This window comes from Ambystoma mexicanum, chromosome 6q, assembly GCF_040938575.1.
Source record: "Ambystoma mexicanum isolate Mex_15411 chromosome 6q, UKY_AmexF1_1, whole genome shotgun sequence".
NCBI lineage: Eukaryota > Metazoa > Chordata > Amphibia > Caudata > Ambystomatidae > Ambystoma > Ambystoma mexicanum.
In genome coordinates, this window is record NC_090937.1 from 38,727,117 (window position 1) to 38,744,735 (window position 17,619).

The following is a 17,619-nucleotide window of genomic DNA, read 5'->3' on the forward strand; positions in this document are numbered from 1 at the left end:
CACACTGTGATCAGTCATTCAAAAAATTATTCTGTTTCTTGTTAGTTTTACTAGACATGCTTATGTAATCACGTAACTTGCTATGAGAAGGTTTCATCAACATTTTTAGATTTGTACTTGTGCAATCATAATCAGCCATTGCATGCAATGCAGTAAGAAACAGCCACCATTAACCTCTTGGTGCTCGTGCCTCTTGTTTTGAAGAAAAAAGAAACAGTACTTTCCTCTAGGCTAGTTACACAATATCTGGCTCTAACCAGGTGAATTCCTGACATTCAGTTGTGCTATCTTTTGTTTGCTTACAGTTGCATAATGACATGAAGTAAACATGTTTACATTTAATGATTAGAAATTTAGATTATAGAACAATCTGTGCGTTTTTAGTCTGTAAGGATGAGAGAAGGAATGAAATGGTCCAGCATGAGAATAAAAGAGCATGGTTTCATTTGAGGGTGTTGTTAGAATTAAGTATTTCAGATTTCATAGTGGTCATTAACAAGCTCCCCTCATACCCAGAAGTAGAATATTTCCTATCAACTGCTGCAAGTTATACCAGGGATTTCAACAGCTGTTTGCGTCTCAAGAAAGACTTGCGTCAGTATGGCTGGAAAATTAGACGCCTTTTTAAAGAACCGGCTGCAAGACATCCTTATCCAGACTAGGCATTTGTAGTAAATGGATCGCACCCATGCCAGGGGCCAATGGTGATACAGAATGATTTGAGAACGCTAAATGATCTTCAGAATAGCGAGTGACCAAAGGGCGATCCTGTTTGCAGTGCTCTGCAAGTTTCCATTGATGCATTGAGCAAACCCACGTGTCGGCAAATGTCTCCAGCAGAGCCATTCCATTGTAGGAAGGTGATTAATACTTTTCTACCACATCCCTCCAGATCAACCCGGATGGCTGATGTAAATGCAGTAGCCCGCAGGCAAGTAAAAAAAAGCGGATGAAATGTAAGAAGACAATAGAGTTGCATTGGAGTGGGAGACTGTTCGTTATTAACAGACATCCATGCCACAAGTTCCACCATCCATGGTTGGTGGTGGCAAGGAAAAGCTTCATGTTCTCAGCAAGTAGTGGGAGGAGTCATACTACGAACAATACAAGTAAGTTCTGAAGACTGAACAAAGATATGAACGCAGAAGATGAATCCAAAACTCAAGAAGATTAGAACTGTCACAACGAAGAGTAAGAAATTGTAGAAGAATCAGAAGGCCAGATGAAGAGCAAAGGAGCCCAGAAGCTAATCATCAACTTGACAGAGGAGTAACACTCTAGCAGAAGGTCCAAGAGACCAACAGCAGAGAAAAAAGAAGCTGGTCCCCCATGGTTAATGACTAACAATGTATATATGCAAGAACAATGGTGTCAGACCACAGTGAGGGCTATGACTAAATGATGCATCAAGTGTCGTTACGGAAGGATACCAATGTAAGGCCGGGCCCAGATATTCGCAGGACACACCATGTTCTGTGTGTTGACTGTACAGATCCTGTGCCCCATGGCGTCTAGATGTTAGAAACGTACAGCACCCTTAGGTGCTTCCCATCACCAGGGCTTGTAAGCCAGGCAATCACTCTTGCATGGTCACTCACTTGCTTTTACAGATATCTGCACAAAACGGCTTCTTTCCACTGCTAGTCCCCAGGGAACGGAGGATAGTCAGTCACACCATCCTGTTTGGGTTGGAGCAATTTCCTGAAAGTTTTTTAGAAGCAGGAATGACTTTCCTAGGGCACTGTGGGTATTGGGGTACAATGCTAGTAGTATTCCCTTGCCTTAGCTTGATTCTTCTGGATGCTTATTTTGGTTGTTTTGGGGTATATGGATTCCCAAAATCCGAAAATGGATATTTGGGATTCTAATATGATGTGCATCCAAAATGAAACCTCAAACTCAAATGCTGGTATGGTAATGCTTGCATTAAATACTACCAGGTTACAGCCTCCAAACTTATTCCATTACTTAGTTTTTTGTTTTGTTCTTTGCTGTGCACTTTGGATAGAGGAAAAATTGGTTGTGGATCATTCTGACCACACTTGAAAGAGGAAGTGCAGCCAAAACCGCCATGCAACGTCCTTTTCTTTGGAACAGTAAAGAACCCCACACGCGAGGGGAAGGGGGTTCTTTCTTACCACATTCAAGAGCACAAGTTATGAAGGGAATGCTTGCAACCTTGCTTTGTATGCTAGTGAACATTCACCTTTGGAGTAGAATTCTCGGTTGCCACTGTTCTCTGCCATTGTGAGACTGGTCCAGTGATATCCAGTTTCCACCCCCACCCCACACCATTTTTAAAGCAGTACTCCATCCCAAACTGCCAGGTCGCATCTTTTATACTTAGAACATGAAACGAGCCCAGATGTGTTGGGTTCTTTGGGGTTCTTCGGTGAGGTGTATGGCTGAAGTCTCTGCACAGCGAGCACAGCATGGCTGCATCTCGCTTACGTTTGACTCTGCTCTGCTATGACATCACACCACGCCGTGACCCATGTGAACCTACTCAAGCGTTGGGAGGAGTGTGGAAATAACCCCATTTAGCAGCGCGTTTCAGGTTGTATTTAATTTCATAAATATGTGAGCGCCAATTATTGGTGGGCGACACCAAGAAGTGGACATGCCATTCTCCCACAATTAGGCAGTTAACATGTTTGGAAACACACGCGTGTCCAGAACTGCAGTTCACATAGCTGCATTTGTAACTTTGTCCTGTGGCCTATAAACCCACGGGTGGTTTTGTTTTTAACAGAATAAATGCCGACATGTTGGCTAGTTAGATATATATTTTTAGAGCTTGAGTGACATATGGTTAGATTATGCATGGACACAGGGCTCATGTCGAGGGTACTTACATGCGGGTGAACCTACTTTTTTCAGAGGGTGGGCTCAGCCCCCCGCCTATGTCCTTTTTGATTTTATGAATTAAAGTCGACCTCAGGATCGAACCGCAGTCGTCCGGTTTGCAGACTGGATACTTTACCACTTCACTACATATAACCTGATGAAAAATAACGTACATCTAATGTGAAATGGCCCATTTCGGTACTGCAAGTTCCAGGGAAAGCATTTGTATTGGTTCTTGGAGTTTAAAACATGCACACCTTTTAATGTTTTCAAAAACACTCTTAGAAGAAAATATCCTCTCTTGGTTTTTGTGTGTGTTGATTTTATGAAAGGAAAATGCCATTCGTCCTGTGCAATTTGGATGGTTATGCAAAGCCAATTTAATCAAATGTGCATATTTCACCTTCATATGCAAACTTCGGGTGCAGTAACATCCCATTGCGTTTGCTGATGAGTCCCCACCCCCCCCACTTTAATTTTTAGGACTTGACCCCTGCATGGACAGGTCGAAACCAATCCTGTCGTCAGGTTGATTAAACTACAGGGATGGCAAAGGAGCCCCCCACTGTAGTGAACAGCAAACCATGGAATTTGTGACCCCTAAGGGTGCCCTGTGTGTAGATACATAAACTGCTCTCGTTCTATACCTCTTGACTGGAACATTGCCCCCAAATGTACACGAGTTGCTAATATCTTTGGGGACGCATTTGCAATTGTTGTTTTGATGAGTTTTACTATAAATGACATGGCACTAAAAATAAAAAAACAAATATCTGTCCAGATTTGTATTTAATAAAGTGTTTTATACTGCACCCACATGTCAATGTGCAGCAGCCCTCGTAGTGCCAAGTTGGTATAATAGCTTGAATTTAAATGATGGGCATGTCTCCTTCTGTTGGTGGGTGACAGATGATTGGTCATTCAGTGTGCCTCGTGAGTCTGAGCCTAGTGCAGTTGCCACTACCTGGCTCTCCCTTGCAGAGGGGGTTCAGAGCATCACTGGCTGATGGTTTAAAGCCTCTTGGAAGATCGTTTGAAGACTGTAAAGGTAGACTCCGATAACGTTCCAAGGCACATTCGAGGTATGCTCTTGTCGGGAGACAGATGAATACGTTATTAATGGAAACTTCTCCTCCCCTGCCCCAATATCGTAAAGGAGAGAAGCTCTATGCACTAAGGTGACCATACCCGCCTTATCTCGGATCAATACAAGAAGAGATGGACTTGATGTAACTGAAGATGGCAAGTGTATGCACACCTGCCGTTAGACTGACGAACGTGCATCTTATAGACACAAAGGAAATTCACACTCACTATGAAGAAACGCAGACATTAGGTCAAAATGTGCATTTAAACATAAAGAATTTCGCTTGCACCATAAAGACTCGAATAACATGACACAAACAATGTACAAGGTGAGACGCAACACAAACGATATACGTAGGTCATTTATTAGCATAGGAATGCAACAATAGAATGCCGCCATCTTGATAAAAAATGGAAGTCGTAACACGCATTGAAATGAATAGTTGTATCGAAGCTTTTCGAAAATTCAAACTGCTTAATCCACTGAAGTACAGATTTGTGCAGGGGGCAGGCAGTGGCTGCCCGGCCCCTCTTCAAGGTTATGGAAGAATTTAGGGAGGGCTTGAACAGTCCAAAAGAGAACATGAAATAAGGAATCCCAAGGAACAAGACATATTTCTCTTAGGGAACAAGACATATTTCTCCTAGATTCATTTAAGAAAAAACAGCCTTTGAATGTCTAATTATAAGTTAAAACCTCATAAGGAATGGATCGACCAAGTGCTTAGTGGTTGGAAAAGTAATAACACTTGTATTCATATTAGCTAAAATCTCAACAAATGCAGGATGGTATAATTCAGAGCACAGTCCCCTCACAGAAGCCCCATGATTCAAAACCAGTGTCTATTCATTAAGGCCAGACACTACCCAGCACCGGCCTCCACTCCACACATATTCTCAGAATCACATTGCCAAACAAGGTCAAATGCAAAGGAATATTTTTGGCTCATGGCCTGGGGATAAGGGATAGCATCTTATTTAATTGAAGAATGCAGATCTTGGACTTCTCAGCCCCTGCTCCCTTTTTTACTTCGTGTGCTGATGACCTGCCATTGCCAAGGTTGGTGAGCAAGGTATCGACCAATGAGAACGCTTAATATTGTGCTGCCCAGTACATGTTGCAGTAACCAATAGTCAACTTTAAATATGACATGTATTCTCTCTTATCGATCTAAAGGTGGAGCCATCAGATGGCAGTATAACCAATGAAAGGACTAACCCAAATACTTCCTATATGAAGACGATCCCCTTAACTAATCACTGTACCAGTAGGTTTTTGTAACCAAGATTGTAATGAGACATCAATGGTAACTTATTTTCTGTTTTTAAACTGTTGCATTGCTTAAGAAGAACTAGAGCTCATAATTGTTTTGTTTGTATACTGTCCCTGCTTTATGTGGATTGTTAATAAAGCAGGGTTTTGCCATTTACTTTGCCAATTTCTGTTATTGGGTGCGTGATTTCCCGGCCTATCGGTTCTGCTTAGACTGGGGTTTTCCAGACTACCTTTTCACTCTTGGGGTGTGTCTCAAGGGAATCTCCTTTCAGGGCAAACATTATCATTGGCATAGTGTTGACTGACCTCTTGTGTTGCTGGCTGTTGCTCAAATGCTTTAAAGACCTACGAGTTTCCCAGTGTTATTTGTTCCACTAAAACCAATGGCAGAATAGTGTGATCAGTCTCAATCCAGTTCAGGAAAAATGGCCTGGTTATGCAATTTACAGTAATTGTGACACTCTGTTTGTGAAGCTGATGCAAATACTTTTATGTAGTATTCTAGGGGAATTAAGCACAACTAAAAGGTGATTAAAATGGTTTTGATTAATCATAGCCACAGGCATTGCTCAGGGCAACTCTCTTGATGTTTTTGGCAAAAGAGGAAATAGCCTATGCAAATCCTGCTTGGTCCCACCCCCAAAAGTGGGTTTTCAGACCAAACTGTGACATCACATCTCCTCTTCACAAGAACATCCCCAGACATGTTCCATGCTCATTGGCCATTGTTGGTGAGCTGTCAGCTGTATCTTGACTCTAGGCCCAGCAGGATCAGGGCCCAAGCCTGGGCCTACATGTCCCACTCACTGTTACTTCAAGCAAAACTGAAGGGTGATGGCTGGAATGTTTTGAATTAATCAGTGCAAATGGGTGTTAGTCAGGGCAACCCTACTGACATTAACTTTTCAGCCTACCAATCCATTACCGAACCAGTACCTGCAAGAGCTCACCCCAAGCAAAATTGGAACATGCAAGCCGGCAAGATGCCCCAGTTGCACTCCTTTGGGTTAAACACTGTAAAAAGTCCTAGCCGGCAGAGGTATGGTAGACCCCCAAAACATCAGTCTGCCAGAGAGCTGTGGGACTGCGACAAAGGACCACTCCTGGGTCAAGGAGTGGGATGAGGGACTAAGCTACATTCATGGAACTTCAGATATTGGTTACCATAGATTTTAGGATTTGTTGTTGAACTCTGGACATTTCAACAAGGAACCCCTCTGGTAAAAGAGGGGATGATCACATTCTTTGAGTCCTTTAATTATCCCATATTTTACTTTTGGTTAACCTTATCATCCTGACACCCTTACTATTTTGTATGCTGCAAGGAACTAGCCAAGCCTTATGCAGTCTCCACTTCGCCTATTTATTCTAAGGTCCTTTGCAATGCATTGGCCGTACACTTCACTGCAAAAACCCAGGACAGCCTGAGCACTCTCTCTCGTCCTTATCCCCCTGCCACCTATGGCCTCCCATCCTCCCTCTGCCTTTCTCTCCTCCTCCTCCCCTATCACACTTGATGAGGTCACTAGGGGAGTCTGTTCTATGAAGGTCTCCTCCAAACAGGTCTCCCCTGTTCTTCCAGAACTCTTAAGGACAATATCGGCTCCCTTGCCCCTGCTCTTGCTGATTTCTGCAAACAATGTCTTTCTACTGGGTCTTCCACCTCTTCCCTCAAGCACTCTTATGCGTCCCCTCCTGGAAAAACATTCCAACCCCTCATTTCCGGCTAACTACCGCACCATCTCTATCACCGCAATCCTTGGGAAATTCTTGGAGAAGCTGGTCTTCCCCCAACTGACCCAGCATACTGAGCTTGTCAGTTGCCTACACAATAATCAATCTGGATTCGAACAATCCGGAGGGACGGAAACTGGCCTCCTGAATAACTGTGAAGAACTGCTTGCATCTCTTGACTCTAACTCTCCAGCTGTTCTCATTCTGCCTGATCTTTCCACTGCATTTGATATGGTCAACCACTCCATCCTCATAAAACGGCTCCACGATACCCTTGGTATCTCGGTGCGGGCACTGGACTGGCTGACCTCCTTCCTCACTGACCGTCCCTCCAGGTTATGGCGTTGCTGTTGGTACTCTTGTTCAGAGATGAATTGCCATAGCATTTCGGTGCTGGACTGCCCATGTGGGCGGGACAAAGACTGATATGCAAATGGATATTTCCCATCTGTGAAAGGTACAGTGAGCAAAAAGCGTGTGCTGCAAACTCATCTCAGAACAGGTTATCATGCCATGTTCTTTCTGGAGAGGAGCGAGGAGCGCCTGCTACTTTTTTTGAAATATTTGCAAGGAACTTGAGGTTGGTCACCCTGAGTTACCTGGGGGCAACCAGATGTGGACTCCCTGCTTACTGTGGTCAGAGAGGCACAGCTTCACCTCACAGATAAGGCCCAACAAGGCTGAAACACGTCTATGGGGTTGCTGTTGGTACTCTTGTTCAGAGAGGACTGCCCATGTGGGCGGGACAAAGACTGATATGCAAATGGATATTTCCCATCTGTGAAAGGTACAGTGAGCAAAAAGCATGTGCTGCGAACTCTCATATCGGAACAGGTTATCATGCCATGTTCTTTCTGGAGAAGAGCGCCTGCTACCTTTTTTGAAATTGATTGATTTATTCTGGTTATTGTGTGGCTAATTGAGAATCCTGTTGCACTGCACAGTCCCAAAATATTCCATACTCTCCTTGGTGTGTGTTAATCTATAAATGGAGCCCTTGCGATCACTTCTCAATGACCCAACATCTTACTCCATCAATATGAAGATGATACGCAATCATACCCAAAAGTCAATGGTTCCTAAAACGCCTCATGCCTCTGGATTTCTCTCCCCTCTATTCAATCCTGGATGACGAGCACATACCAGAAGCTCAACCACACAGACTCAACGCGTCCTACTTGGTCACCCATCTAAGTGGGATCCCATTCAAGAGTGGCTAAATGACATTGTCCTTAGCTGCTTCAAACCTCACCCAACCTGTCAAATCACTCAGGTTCATTTTAGACATCACTCTCTCCTTCCAACAAAATATCAACAAAAAGGTCCTAACCGCCTGGTTCCAGCTATCACGCCGCCTCGAGATAAAACGCATCATTCCACTCGAGGACTTCAGAACCACAGTCCAGACCTGGTAATCTCCCACATGGATGGGTGAAACTTCCTCCTCACTGGCCTTCTGCCGTTGCACTTGGCCCCACTTAAGGCTGTCCAACATGCTGTGACTTAACTCCTAATAGGAAATGGGAAAATCAACCAAATTTCTCCCATGGTAAGGTAGCTGCACTGGCTTTTAGTCCCAGCTAGAATGTTTTTTAAGACTGCATACTTTACCTATCGGACAACCACTGCTCACACATATGTCTGCTTACATGCAAAACTCTGTAGCTCCGCTGGGTTGCGTTCCTTCAGAAGTCAGACCATTGCTAGGCTCCAGACGAAACTGGAGCAAAAAACATCCAGGAAGCAAACCTTCTCTTGATACACCCCTACTTATTGAAACACCATCCCAATGACAATCCGGACAACACCAATGCTCTTGTTCAGGAACAACCTTAAGACTTTAATAATCTTCAGTCAATACCTAGGTGCCATCTAGGGCCCTTGTATTCCCATATCACATCCCACCCCTATGACTGGAACATCCCTGTGGAGAATCCTGCGGATTCCACACTAAAACCATACCTAGTCTCCTTCCGGGTGGCCAGGAGAGAGCAGACGCTTCCTGATCCCAATCCTTTGGGCGGTGCACTACGGGAGGATCACCTGGGTGTGGTGACCAGGATCAGGGAAGTGGGGAGATTGCACAGGGTGAGACATAGTATTTTTCCTTTGAGCGGAATACTGTTGATCCAGATATAGGGGAGAAAATGGCCTATTGCCATTTCGATACATCTCGATCCTCTGTTAAGGATGAACAGGTAAAATCTGAAGAAGTGACTCCACTTCATGTTGAACCAAAGAAACCAATGTATTAGCCAGTGATTCCAGGAGTTTCATTAGAAAATAAAGGGAGATGGGGCAAAAATTCCGAGGGAGAGAGTGGGATCCAAAGAACGTTTTTTAAGTGGTTTGACCAGTGCATGCTTTAAAGAGGTTGACTGCCTCAGCAACCAAAAAAGCGATGTTAGTCCTGATCTCTTTCAAAATGAAAAGCGGGATGGTATCCAGTAGAGAGGCCGGTCTCATTTTGTTAGTATCAGCTACAATGTCTGCAGGAACAAAAAGGAGAAAATTGTACCAGGAGTGCGATTGATCGACTGCCAAAGATACAGTGTCAAGGTTGACAGTCCTAAGGCCAGAGGAAGGAATTTTCTCACAAATAGTGACCATTATTTGGAAGAAATATGTTGAAAGTGAATCGCACAGAGCCTGTAAAGGAGAAACTAAACCTGAGGACGCAGGAGTCGAAGAAAGCGATTCGCATAAGGCTAAATAACTCCTTGCGCTGATTTAAAGCGGATTTGAAGCTGTTAGTATAATTGGCACACATAGCCTCAAAGATGGCTTTATTATAGATAGATGTGACCTGTTGCAAAAGGGACCTAGCGGCTGGACAATAATTTACCTGCCATTTACGTTCAGCTTGTCTGCAGCGAAGCCGTATGTTGGCAAGATGAAAAGTGAACCAAGGGTCAGAGGCGAGAACATGGTTTAGAGGGTTTAAATGGAGCCAGATTATTAGCTGTGGCTGCAAAAGCTTGTGAAAGAGCAGCCAAGTCTGGCACTTTGCCAAGCGGCGCAAAAATCAGTGAATTGGGCCAGAATGTTATCGGCGTCAGTAGTACGCCATCTTTGCTAAAAGGGGCCCTGAATAGAAGCAACATTAACAGAACCATTTACCCCAATAGAAAACGGAATGATAAAAGCATCGGTCCAAAGGACGCGTAGAACAGTGAAAGTGGTTACTAACGCAGCAGGAGAAAAAACCAAGTTCAGCGTATTGCCTAACGGCTGGTTGGTCCAATAATAAATTGCTAAAAATCAGTCACCCATAGCTGTGATGAAGCGGGCAGCCCGGTGATCAGAAGGATGATTTGTTCTCCAAAATTCTCCAACTATAATCAAATTAGCAAGTTTGCAACCATTTCCAGAAAACCAGTATCAAACACAGAATCAGTTGTGGGAAGACGATAGATAATTAACATATGCAAGAGTTCTGGATGCCAAAATGGAAACGCTTACCAATAAGACTTCCATTGTAATGTTATGAGTAAGCGGTACAGTTGCACAGACAATGGAGGATCTGTAAGTAAGTGCTAGGCCACCACCAGGATGGACAGAGCCTCTATCTAGGCGAACAATATTATAGTTCACAGGAAAGGCTTGTTCTACACAAGGGCCAGATGCGTCATGTAACCACGTTTCAGAAACGCACACCAGATCCGGTGATTGCTCGCAACAGATCATAGCAAGAAGCAGCTTGAACCACTACAGATGACATAGTAAAACATGCTTCTACCCAGCCGGCGTATAGTAGTAAAGGACCAAGTATTATTAACCCCAAAATGAAGCTCTTAGAGCCTAATGAACGCCATGTAGGGATCACGTCCAAACAACTAAAGAGAGATCCCTGCTAAACACCTCCTCACTGCCAAAACATGCCATAGAGATACAGGACTACAATGTCGATAACAAGGTTAACAAGGTAGACATGTGTATCACAGAGACCTGGCTGCAAGAAGGCAATGGCCCAAGCATAGACTTAGCAACTCCCCAGGGATGTAACGTCTTCTGAAAAAAACGCCTAAAGTGCCGGGGAGGTGGAGTAGCAATCATAAACAAAAAAGAGCTAGGACTTTTCGAATCTAGCGTTGAATGCACTAAGAATAACTGTGTCAGCTTTATATTAATTTACTGCCCCCGACCCCATTGATATGTCATCTTTCAATGAAGACATTACCCATCTCCTGAACCCTTTGAACAGACCTAATACCTCCCCTGTCTTTTTGGGGGATCTGAATCGTCGGAAAGGGGATAAAAAGGATAAGGATGCCATTGATTTGGAGCAACACCTCACCAACATGGACATCTTAATTCAAACCCAAGACCCCCCCCCAATATAAAAGGACAGGTCCTAGATTGGGTGACGACTCGTAACATTAGTGTCAGTCATATTGAAAGCAAAGCATATATTTGGTCCGACCACTATCGACTGCACACTAACACCCTGATTAATGGAATTACCTGCGCATAGAACTCAGATTTGCGCACCATTCTGCCTGAAAATCCCTGTTTGAGGTATGGGAGTTTTTGGGCAGAATGGCACGCAAATCTGTGTTTTATGCGCAAATAATTTCATGAATCGGGGGCTAAATCTAGAAGTAAGGAACTTCAATAAATTCAACACTGCAGATCTAGAAAACTGCCTTCAGTCTATCATGATCGCTTCTTCCGATCATGACCATCCTTACAAATTGGCAGAAACCTTTAAATTGCACATTTCAACATTATTGGATAAAAGCACCCAGGTCAGAGCCAAAATAGTGCACGACCACCCTAACATGATCGTTATACTCCAGAATTAAACACCCTGAAAAAAGCAATAAGACAGGCTGAGAGACACTGGGCCAAAGATAAAACAGAAAATAGGAAGAGCTGGAAATGTTTGTAAAAAACGTAGAAAATTAAAATCATATACACTAAAAACATTTTTGCAATGAGAAAGTGGAAAAAACCATCGCCCTCTCGCAATCTTTTGCCCCAGAAAAAGCAGATTGTGAACATTTTCGAAAAGCCTTTCAGGATAAAGTAGTGGTGGCACGTAACAAGATTCAAAACTGACAGAAAAATGCATTGCAACCTCCTGAACAAAATCCCGAGAACAATTAAAGAAAGCGGAATTCGTCTAGACTTCTTTTTTAGAGTAATTCGTAATGAAGAAATGGAAAGAGCATTCAACTTAAGGCACAAAATCTGTCTGGGAGACCTTATACCAACTAAGATTATACTAACTTCAAGATTCATCAATGCCTCCTTTGCACATAGAAAAGTGCCAATAGCTCTCAAGGAAGTAGTAACTCCCCTTGTAAAGAAACCTGGACTCAATCCTAAGGACTCAACTAATTTAAAACCAATCACAAATACACCTTTTTTATTATTGAAAATTCTAGATAAAGTTGCTGCGTCGCAACTACAGACCCACCTAGAGATATTGGCGTCCTTCCACCCAAAACAGTCAGGTTTTTTGAGTAATCACAGAACAGAAAGTGCTTTGCTCAACCTACAAATCCAAATGTTTGAAAGGCTAGACAAGAGCAAAACAGGGCTGTTGATCCTATTGGATCTCTCGGCCGCTTTGGATCTGCTAGACCACTCGCACCTGCTTGAAACATTGGCAACCACCAGGGACTGTTCCAATCACAACATTGAATGGGTACATTCCTTTCTGAGAGAAAGGAGTTCCAAAATGTGCTGCGGAAATACCTGATCTGAACCAGGCCCAATCAACTATGGAGTTCCCCAAGGGGCATGCATCTCTCTGGCACTGTTTAATATATACATAAAACCCTTCGGCAAACAATTGGAAACAAATGGGCTACACTTTACTAACTATGCCAATGATTTCCAACTAATAATGGACCTTTGTGGAGATTATTCTAAATACTCGGCCAATCGTACTTCCATCAATGCATCTGTCAGGGAATGGATGGTAAGTAACTGGATGTGCCTTAACTGCTCAAAAATCGAGCTCATGATTTTCAGCACCTAACCAGCAAGAAACCAATTTAACCAGGCATATTCAGGTTTCAAAGTGGACGTCTGTCTCATTCCAGTCGTTGAAAGAGTTAAGAAACTGCACTGTGCTGGATGAATCGCTTAACTCTGATGCGGATGTTAATAATGTTGTAAAAAGTTCATATTACCATCTAAAAGTCCTGCGCCAAATAAGTCCTCTGGTTTCACGCAAGAACTGTGAAATCTTAGAGCTATTGTAATGCTTCGCATGGACTATTACAGCGCACTGCTCAGTGGAGCCAGTAAGGAAAATGTGCATAAACTTCAGATTATTCAGAATGATGCAGTTAGGATAATATGCAACATCTCTAGAAAAGAACATCAACTACCAAAGGACCTCCACTGGCTGCCTCTGGAAAAGAGGATCCAATTCGTAACTCTTTCGCTGACCAATACATTACTACTCGGCAATGCCCCTCAATACTTAAAGCAATCACTGACGCAACATAAATCCTGCAGTTCTCTGCAAACTAGCACAGTGCAACTACTCGCCATTCGGTGTGAAAAGAACTAAAGGGTAGATCATTCCCTTTCAGAACTCCAAGACATGGAATGCTCTTCCAGTGAGCCTTCGCACGGAAGAAAAACTCAGTCTTCAGAAAAAATCTGAAAACACTACTGTTTTAATAATTCCCTCAATGATCACCAACTCCTTGTTGTATCTCCAGAATGCCCTTGTGTTACTGTGTGCCCTGATGCCTGCGGGTTATGGCGCGTTATAAATGAAACAAATGAAAAAACACAAGAAAATGTGCATAAATAAATGTATTAATGTGTTCACTTGAAATCTATAGGTCAGCTTGTTGTATACATTATAGGGCAGGAAATCGACCATTGTGCGACTATTTAAAGGATTGGCACAGTACTATATTGCATCTTTGTATGGAAGAGATTGGCTGGAGACTTTATTTTCTAAGCCTTACCACTCTTATATGTCATACAAACTACCAACAATTAAATTCATACAAGTAGTGCATGCAGCAGACTTATTTTTCTGCCATAGTCCGTTTCTGGATTTTGCCGGCACACACATTCATTTTTAATCTGATTGTTTAGAAATTTAGAGGATTCATTTGTACATGTTTGCATTATGTGTTTTAATATGCATTTGATTGTGTTTTTCAGTAGTGTCGAACACTGTTAAGCTGCTATTAGGTGAATGTTGAAGTGAATAAAAAAGGAAAAAAATATATAATTAAATAAAATATAGATACAGTAGCACTGTTGAGGCACATGGGCACACATTGACTCGCTTATCCGATGTGTACTCTTAACCTACATGGCAATTGTTTTATTTAGTTTTTTTGTTGAAAACAGCTGTTTCAGAAGAATTAAATAATAAAGTGTAACATTGCAGAATGTACGGTTCTGTTTGGTTGAGAAGGTATACTAAAGTCCATGAAACAACCAGCAGTTAAGAAAAATACTTGGTCATACACTACAAATGGCATTTTGTAATTTCTGTAATGTGTATACTTTTCTACCAGTAATCTCCAGCTTGAGTAACCTATTGATTTTTCTTTTTATCCACCGACAGCTGATCCTGCTGGCCTGGGATTTATCATTTCTCCATGGTCTCTTCTGCTGCTCCCTTCTGGCAGTGTGTCGTTTACAGATGAAAATGTTTCCCAGCAGGACTTGCGTGCTTTCACGGCACCGGAAGTACTGCAGAACCAAGCGCTGTCATCCCTGTCGGACGTTGAAAAGGTATTTCCTTCCACGGTGATGTGTACTCCTTTAATACTAGGCTATCTTTTTGCAGTGTATTCTTTTCAGTTGTCTTCACCGAATGCAGGAGTTTTGAGTGTTCTCCTGCCTTCTCCACATTGATGGCCGTTTGCTGTCACTAATAAAGGTTTCTTTCCTTTGCCTACAATTCAGGGGTATGGAATATTTTTTAAAACTCCACTTTTGCAATGGACAAGATGTCCGATAAATCTGGTTGTTTTTAAAAACCTACTGTCACTCTGTAGCCTTAATGTATTAATTATGACACACACACGCGCTACTTTATATTTGATAACTGACAACTGTTTGTGTTGAATCAAGGGTGTTCGTTCCCACTCCAAAAGGAGGAGACACCTTTTGGGGAGATATGACAGCTGAGCTTAACACCCCCCCTACGGACAGGGTAATCGGGATACATTTGGCGGTGACGCCCCATTTAGAAGCAGGGGTGTGGGATTGCAATTTTGAAGTGGATACTTTTTGACAATGCCTCCCACTCTGAAAGTAGATTTAGCACGCCGCAATTGAAACAAACACTGCAGTTGATGGAGCCATGCAGATGAGTCATCAATACACCTGGAAGCCATGATGCTCCCAGGTACACAGCCATTCACAGCAAGTAATCTGAATGTCCAGAAAACGTTCAGACTTTATACACTGTGTACTTACCTGGGGGATTATATGTTTAGGAAATCCTATTTTCCCTGGCGAAAAATAATTTGTCCTGGTTGTGGGCCTGTAGGTTGTGTTCCTATGGTGCTCGGATGTATTGGCCGGGATGGTGGTATGCAAGATCGTTTTATAGTTATAGTGTGTGTTTGTTTGACTTTAGGGAGATAATTTAAATTGCTGTGCGCAAGTGGTTTAGTTGATCTGTCTGTAGTGTTTCAGCGTGGAAGATGAGTTTGTGCACAGAGGGCAAATGTCAACTTAGTGAGTTCACCCAATGTGTCAGTGAAAAAATAAATAAGGGGGGCATGAATCCCCTTAGGAAAATCTACTCTCACTTGAGAATAAGTGAGGGGTGTAGACCCTGTGCGTTAATGCAGGAGGGAACTTTAAGCTACATGTTATTACAAAGAGCAATTTTAATGGTTTGTAGTCATTGCATTGAAAACGATGCATCGAAATGCCAATGCATCGAAAATAAAAGCATCGACATTCTATATTTTACATTAAAAGTACATATCCATCGAAATGTTTCCATCAAATGGATATGTACCTTTAAATGTGTCATAAATCACCAAGGTATCTTATGAAAAGGATACGGTAACCAAAAAGGATACAATTGGTAGGGCTCTTCTGGATCCTTGAATTCACACGGCTTGATAGTAGTGAAGTCAAATTAGACCTTCCAAATGATACAACTCTCTGACTAGTAAAACATGCAGAGAGAGGGATCACTGGAAAGGGCCTGGGAGCATTATAGGAAGTCAGCCTAGGATAAATAAAGCATCATGAGAAGTTGTACAAACTAAACTCTCACTGATAGCACAGTAATAGCACTAATTACAGCACTAACCTGTAGGCTTAGAACTGGAATCTCCACCAAGAAGTCTCAGAAGAAATCCAGCAATTGAAACAACGACAAAGGATGGGAGGTTAGTAAGGGAGACTTAGCCCGAACGGCACGTGGCTCACGCTAGATACCGGGTTGGTGCACCACAGGATAGCGTCCAAAGTTCTGTGCACAATCACCTTCAAATAAACATTTATTGATAATACTTCCTTTCTAACATAGAACAGAAATGAATTGAGTTCACCTATTATCTCCTCACAGGTGCCAGGGATGCGTGTGAGGTTACATGTTTCAAAGAGTTAAAAAAAACTGCGTGCAGATTTACACGCAATAAAAGTTCACGCAGCCTGAACAGCCGCGCTTGCAAGTATAGTAGAAAAGCGGGCTGATTTACACACAATAAAAGTACACGCAACCAGGACCACAGCGTGTAAAGAGTAGAGTAGACCGCGTGTGATTTTACACGCAAACAGAAGTGCACGCAGCCAGACAGTCGTACCTGAAGAGTTCCAGCGTCTGCGTGAGGTTTTACCCGCGAACAGAGTACACGCAGCCACGACAGCCGCGCTTGGAGAGTTCCAGCATCCGCGTGGGAATTAACACGCAGCAATTTACATGCAGTCAGGAAAGCAGCATGCAAAGATATCAGGAACCTGCGTGTGAGGATACACGCGACTGAAGTGCACGCAGACAGTGCTGCCAAAACTCGCGTGTGAAGGAAAGCCAGCTCCAGGAGTTTGCGTGTGGAAGAAACACGCCGAAGAAAACCCAGGAAGTAACTGACAAGATGCAAGGATGTAGATCAAGAGTTCAGCTACCAAACGCCATATTGGTTCAATCAGAAGCAGCGAGCAACGTCTCCACGCTGCTTATGAATGTACTGCAGTAACACCCGTGACTACCCTGAATCATGTGAATTCAACGATGTGAATAATGTAAACGTCGTTTTCCCGGCAGTACATCAAACAACCTCCATTTAGAATAGAACGGTCTAGCAGTTCTATGAGCATAACCCGTTCTGCGTGAAGATGGTTTTCCAGGTCCAGAGGTAATATGTCCAGCAAGCATGACAAAATGTAAAAATTAGCATTTCGATGCTTTTATTTTCTACATTAAAACATTACATGGAGCTGTCCAGTGCTGAAATTTCAGCACTGGCCAGCTCCTTGTATCATTTTTTTTTTTATATATTGGGGGTCGGGGGTCCCCCAAATCCCCACGCCCACCCCCCATTAACCCTAATCTAACCCTAGCCCCAACCCTAACCCTAACACATTATTTTTTTAACCCAATAAATGTCAAAATTAATTTTGATAACACCATAGAATTATAGTCAATGAAAAGGTAATTCGATGGTAGTGCTTTTCATTGAATATAATTCGATGGTATGGCATTAGATGAAACTATTTTCGAC

At 42.8% G+C, this 17,619-nt stretch overlaps 1 protein-coding gene across 6 annotated transcripts in view; it reads left to right on the plus strand.

The window, feature by feature from the left end:
- The window catches only part of PTPN13 (protein tyrosine phosphatase non-receptor type 13), a 1,388,150-nt gene that overhangs the window by 276,018 nt on the left and 1,094,513 nt on the right, over positions 1 to 17,619 (plus strand). For all 6 annotated transcript variants that reach the window (XM_069630435.1, XM_069630437.1, XM_069630436.1 and 3 more), the window contains exon 3: positions 14,496 to 14,665. In XM_069630435.1, coding sequence (XP_069486536.1) covers positions 14,496 to 14,665 — 170 coding nt within the window. The remainder of the gene's footprint in view (positions 1 to 14,495; positions 14,666 to 17,619) is intronic.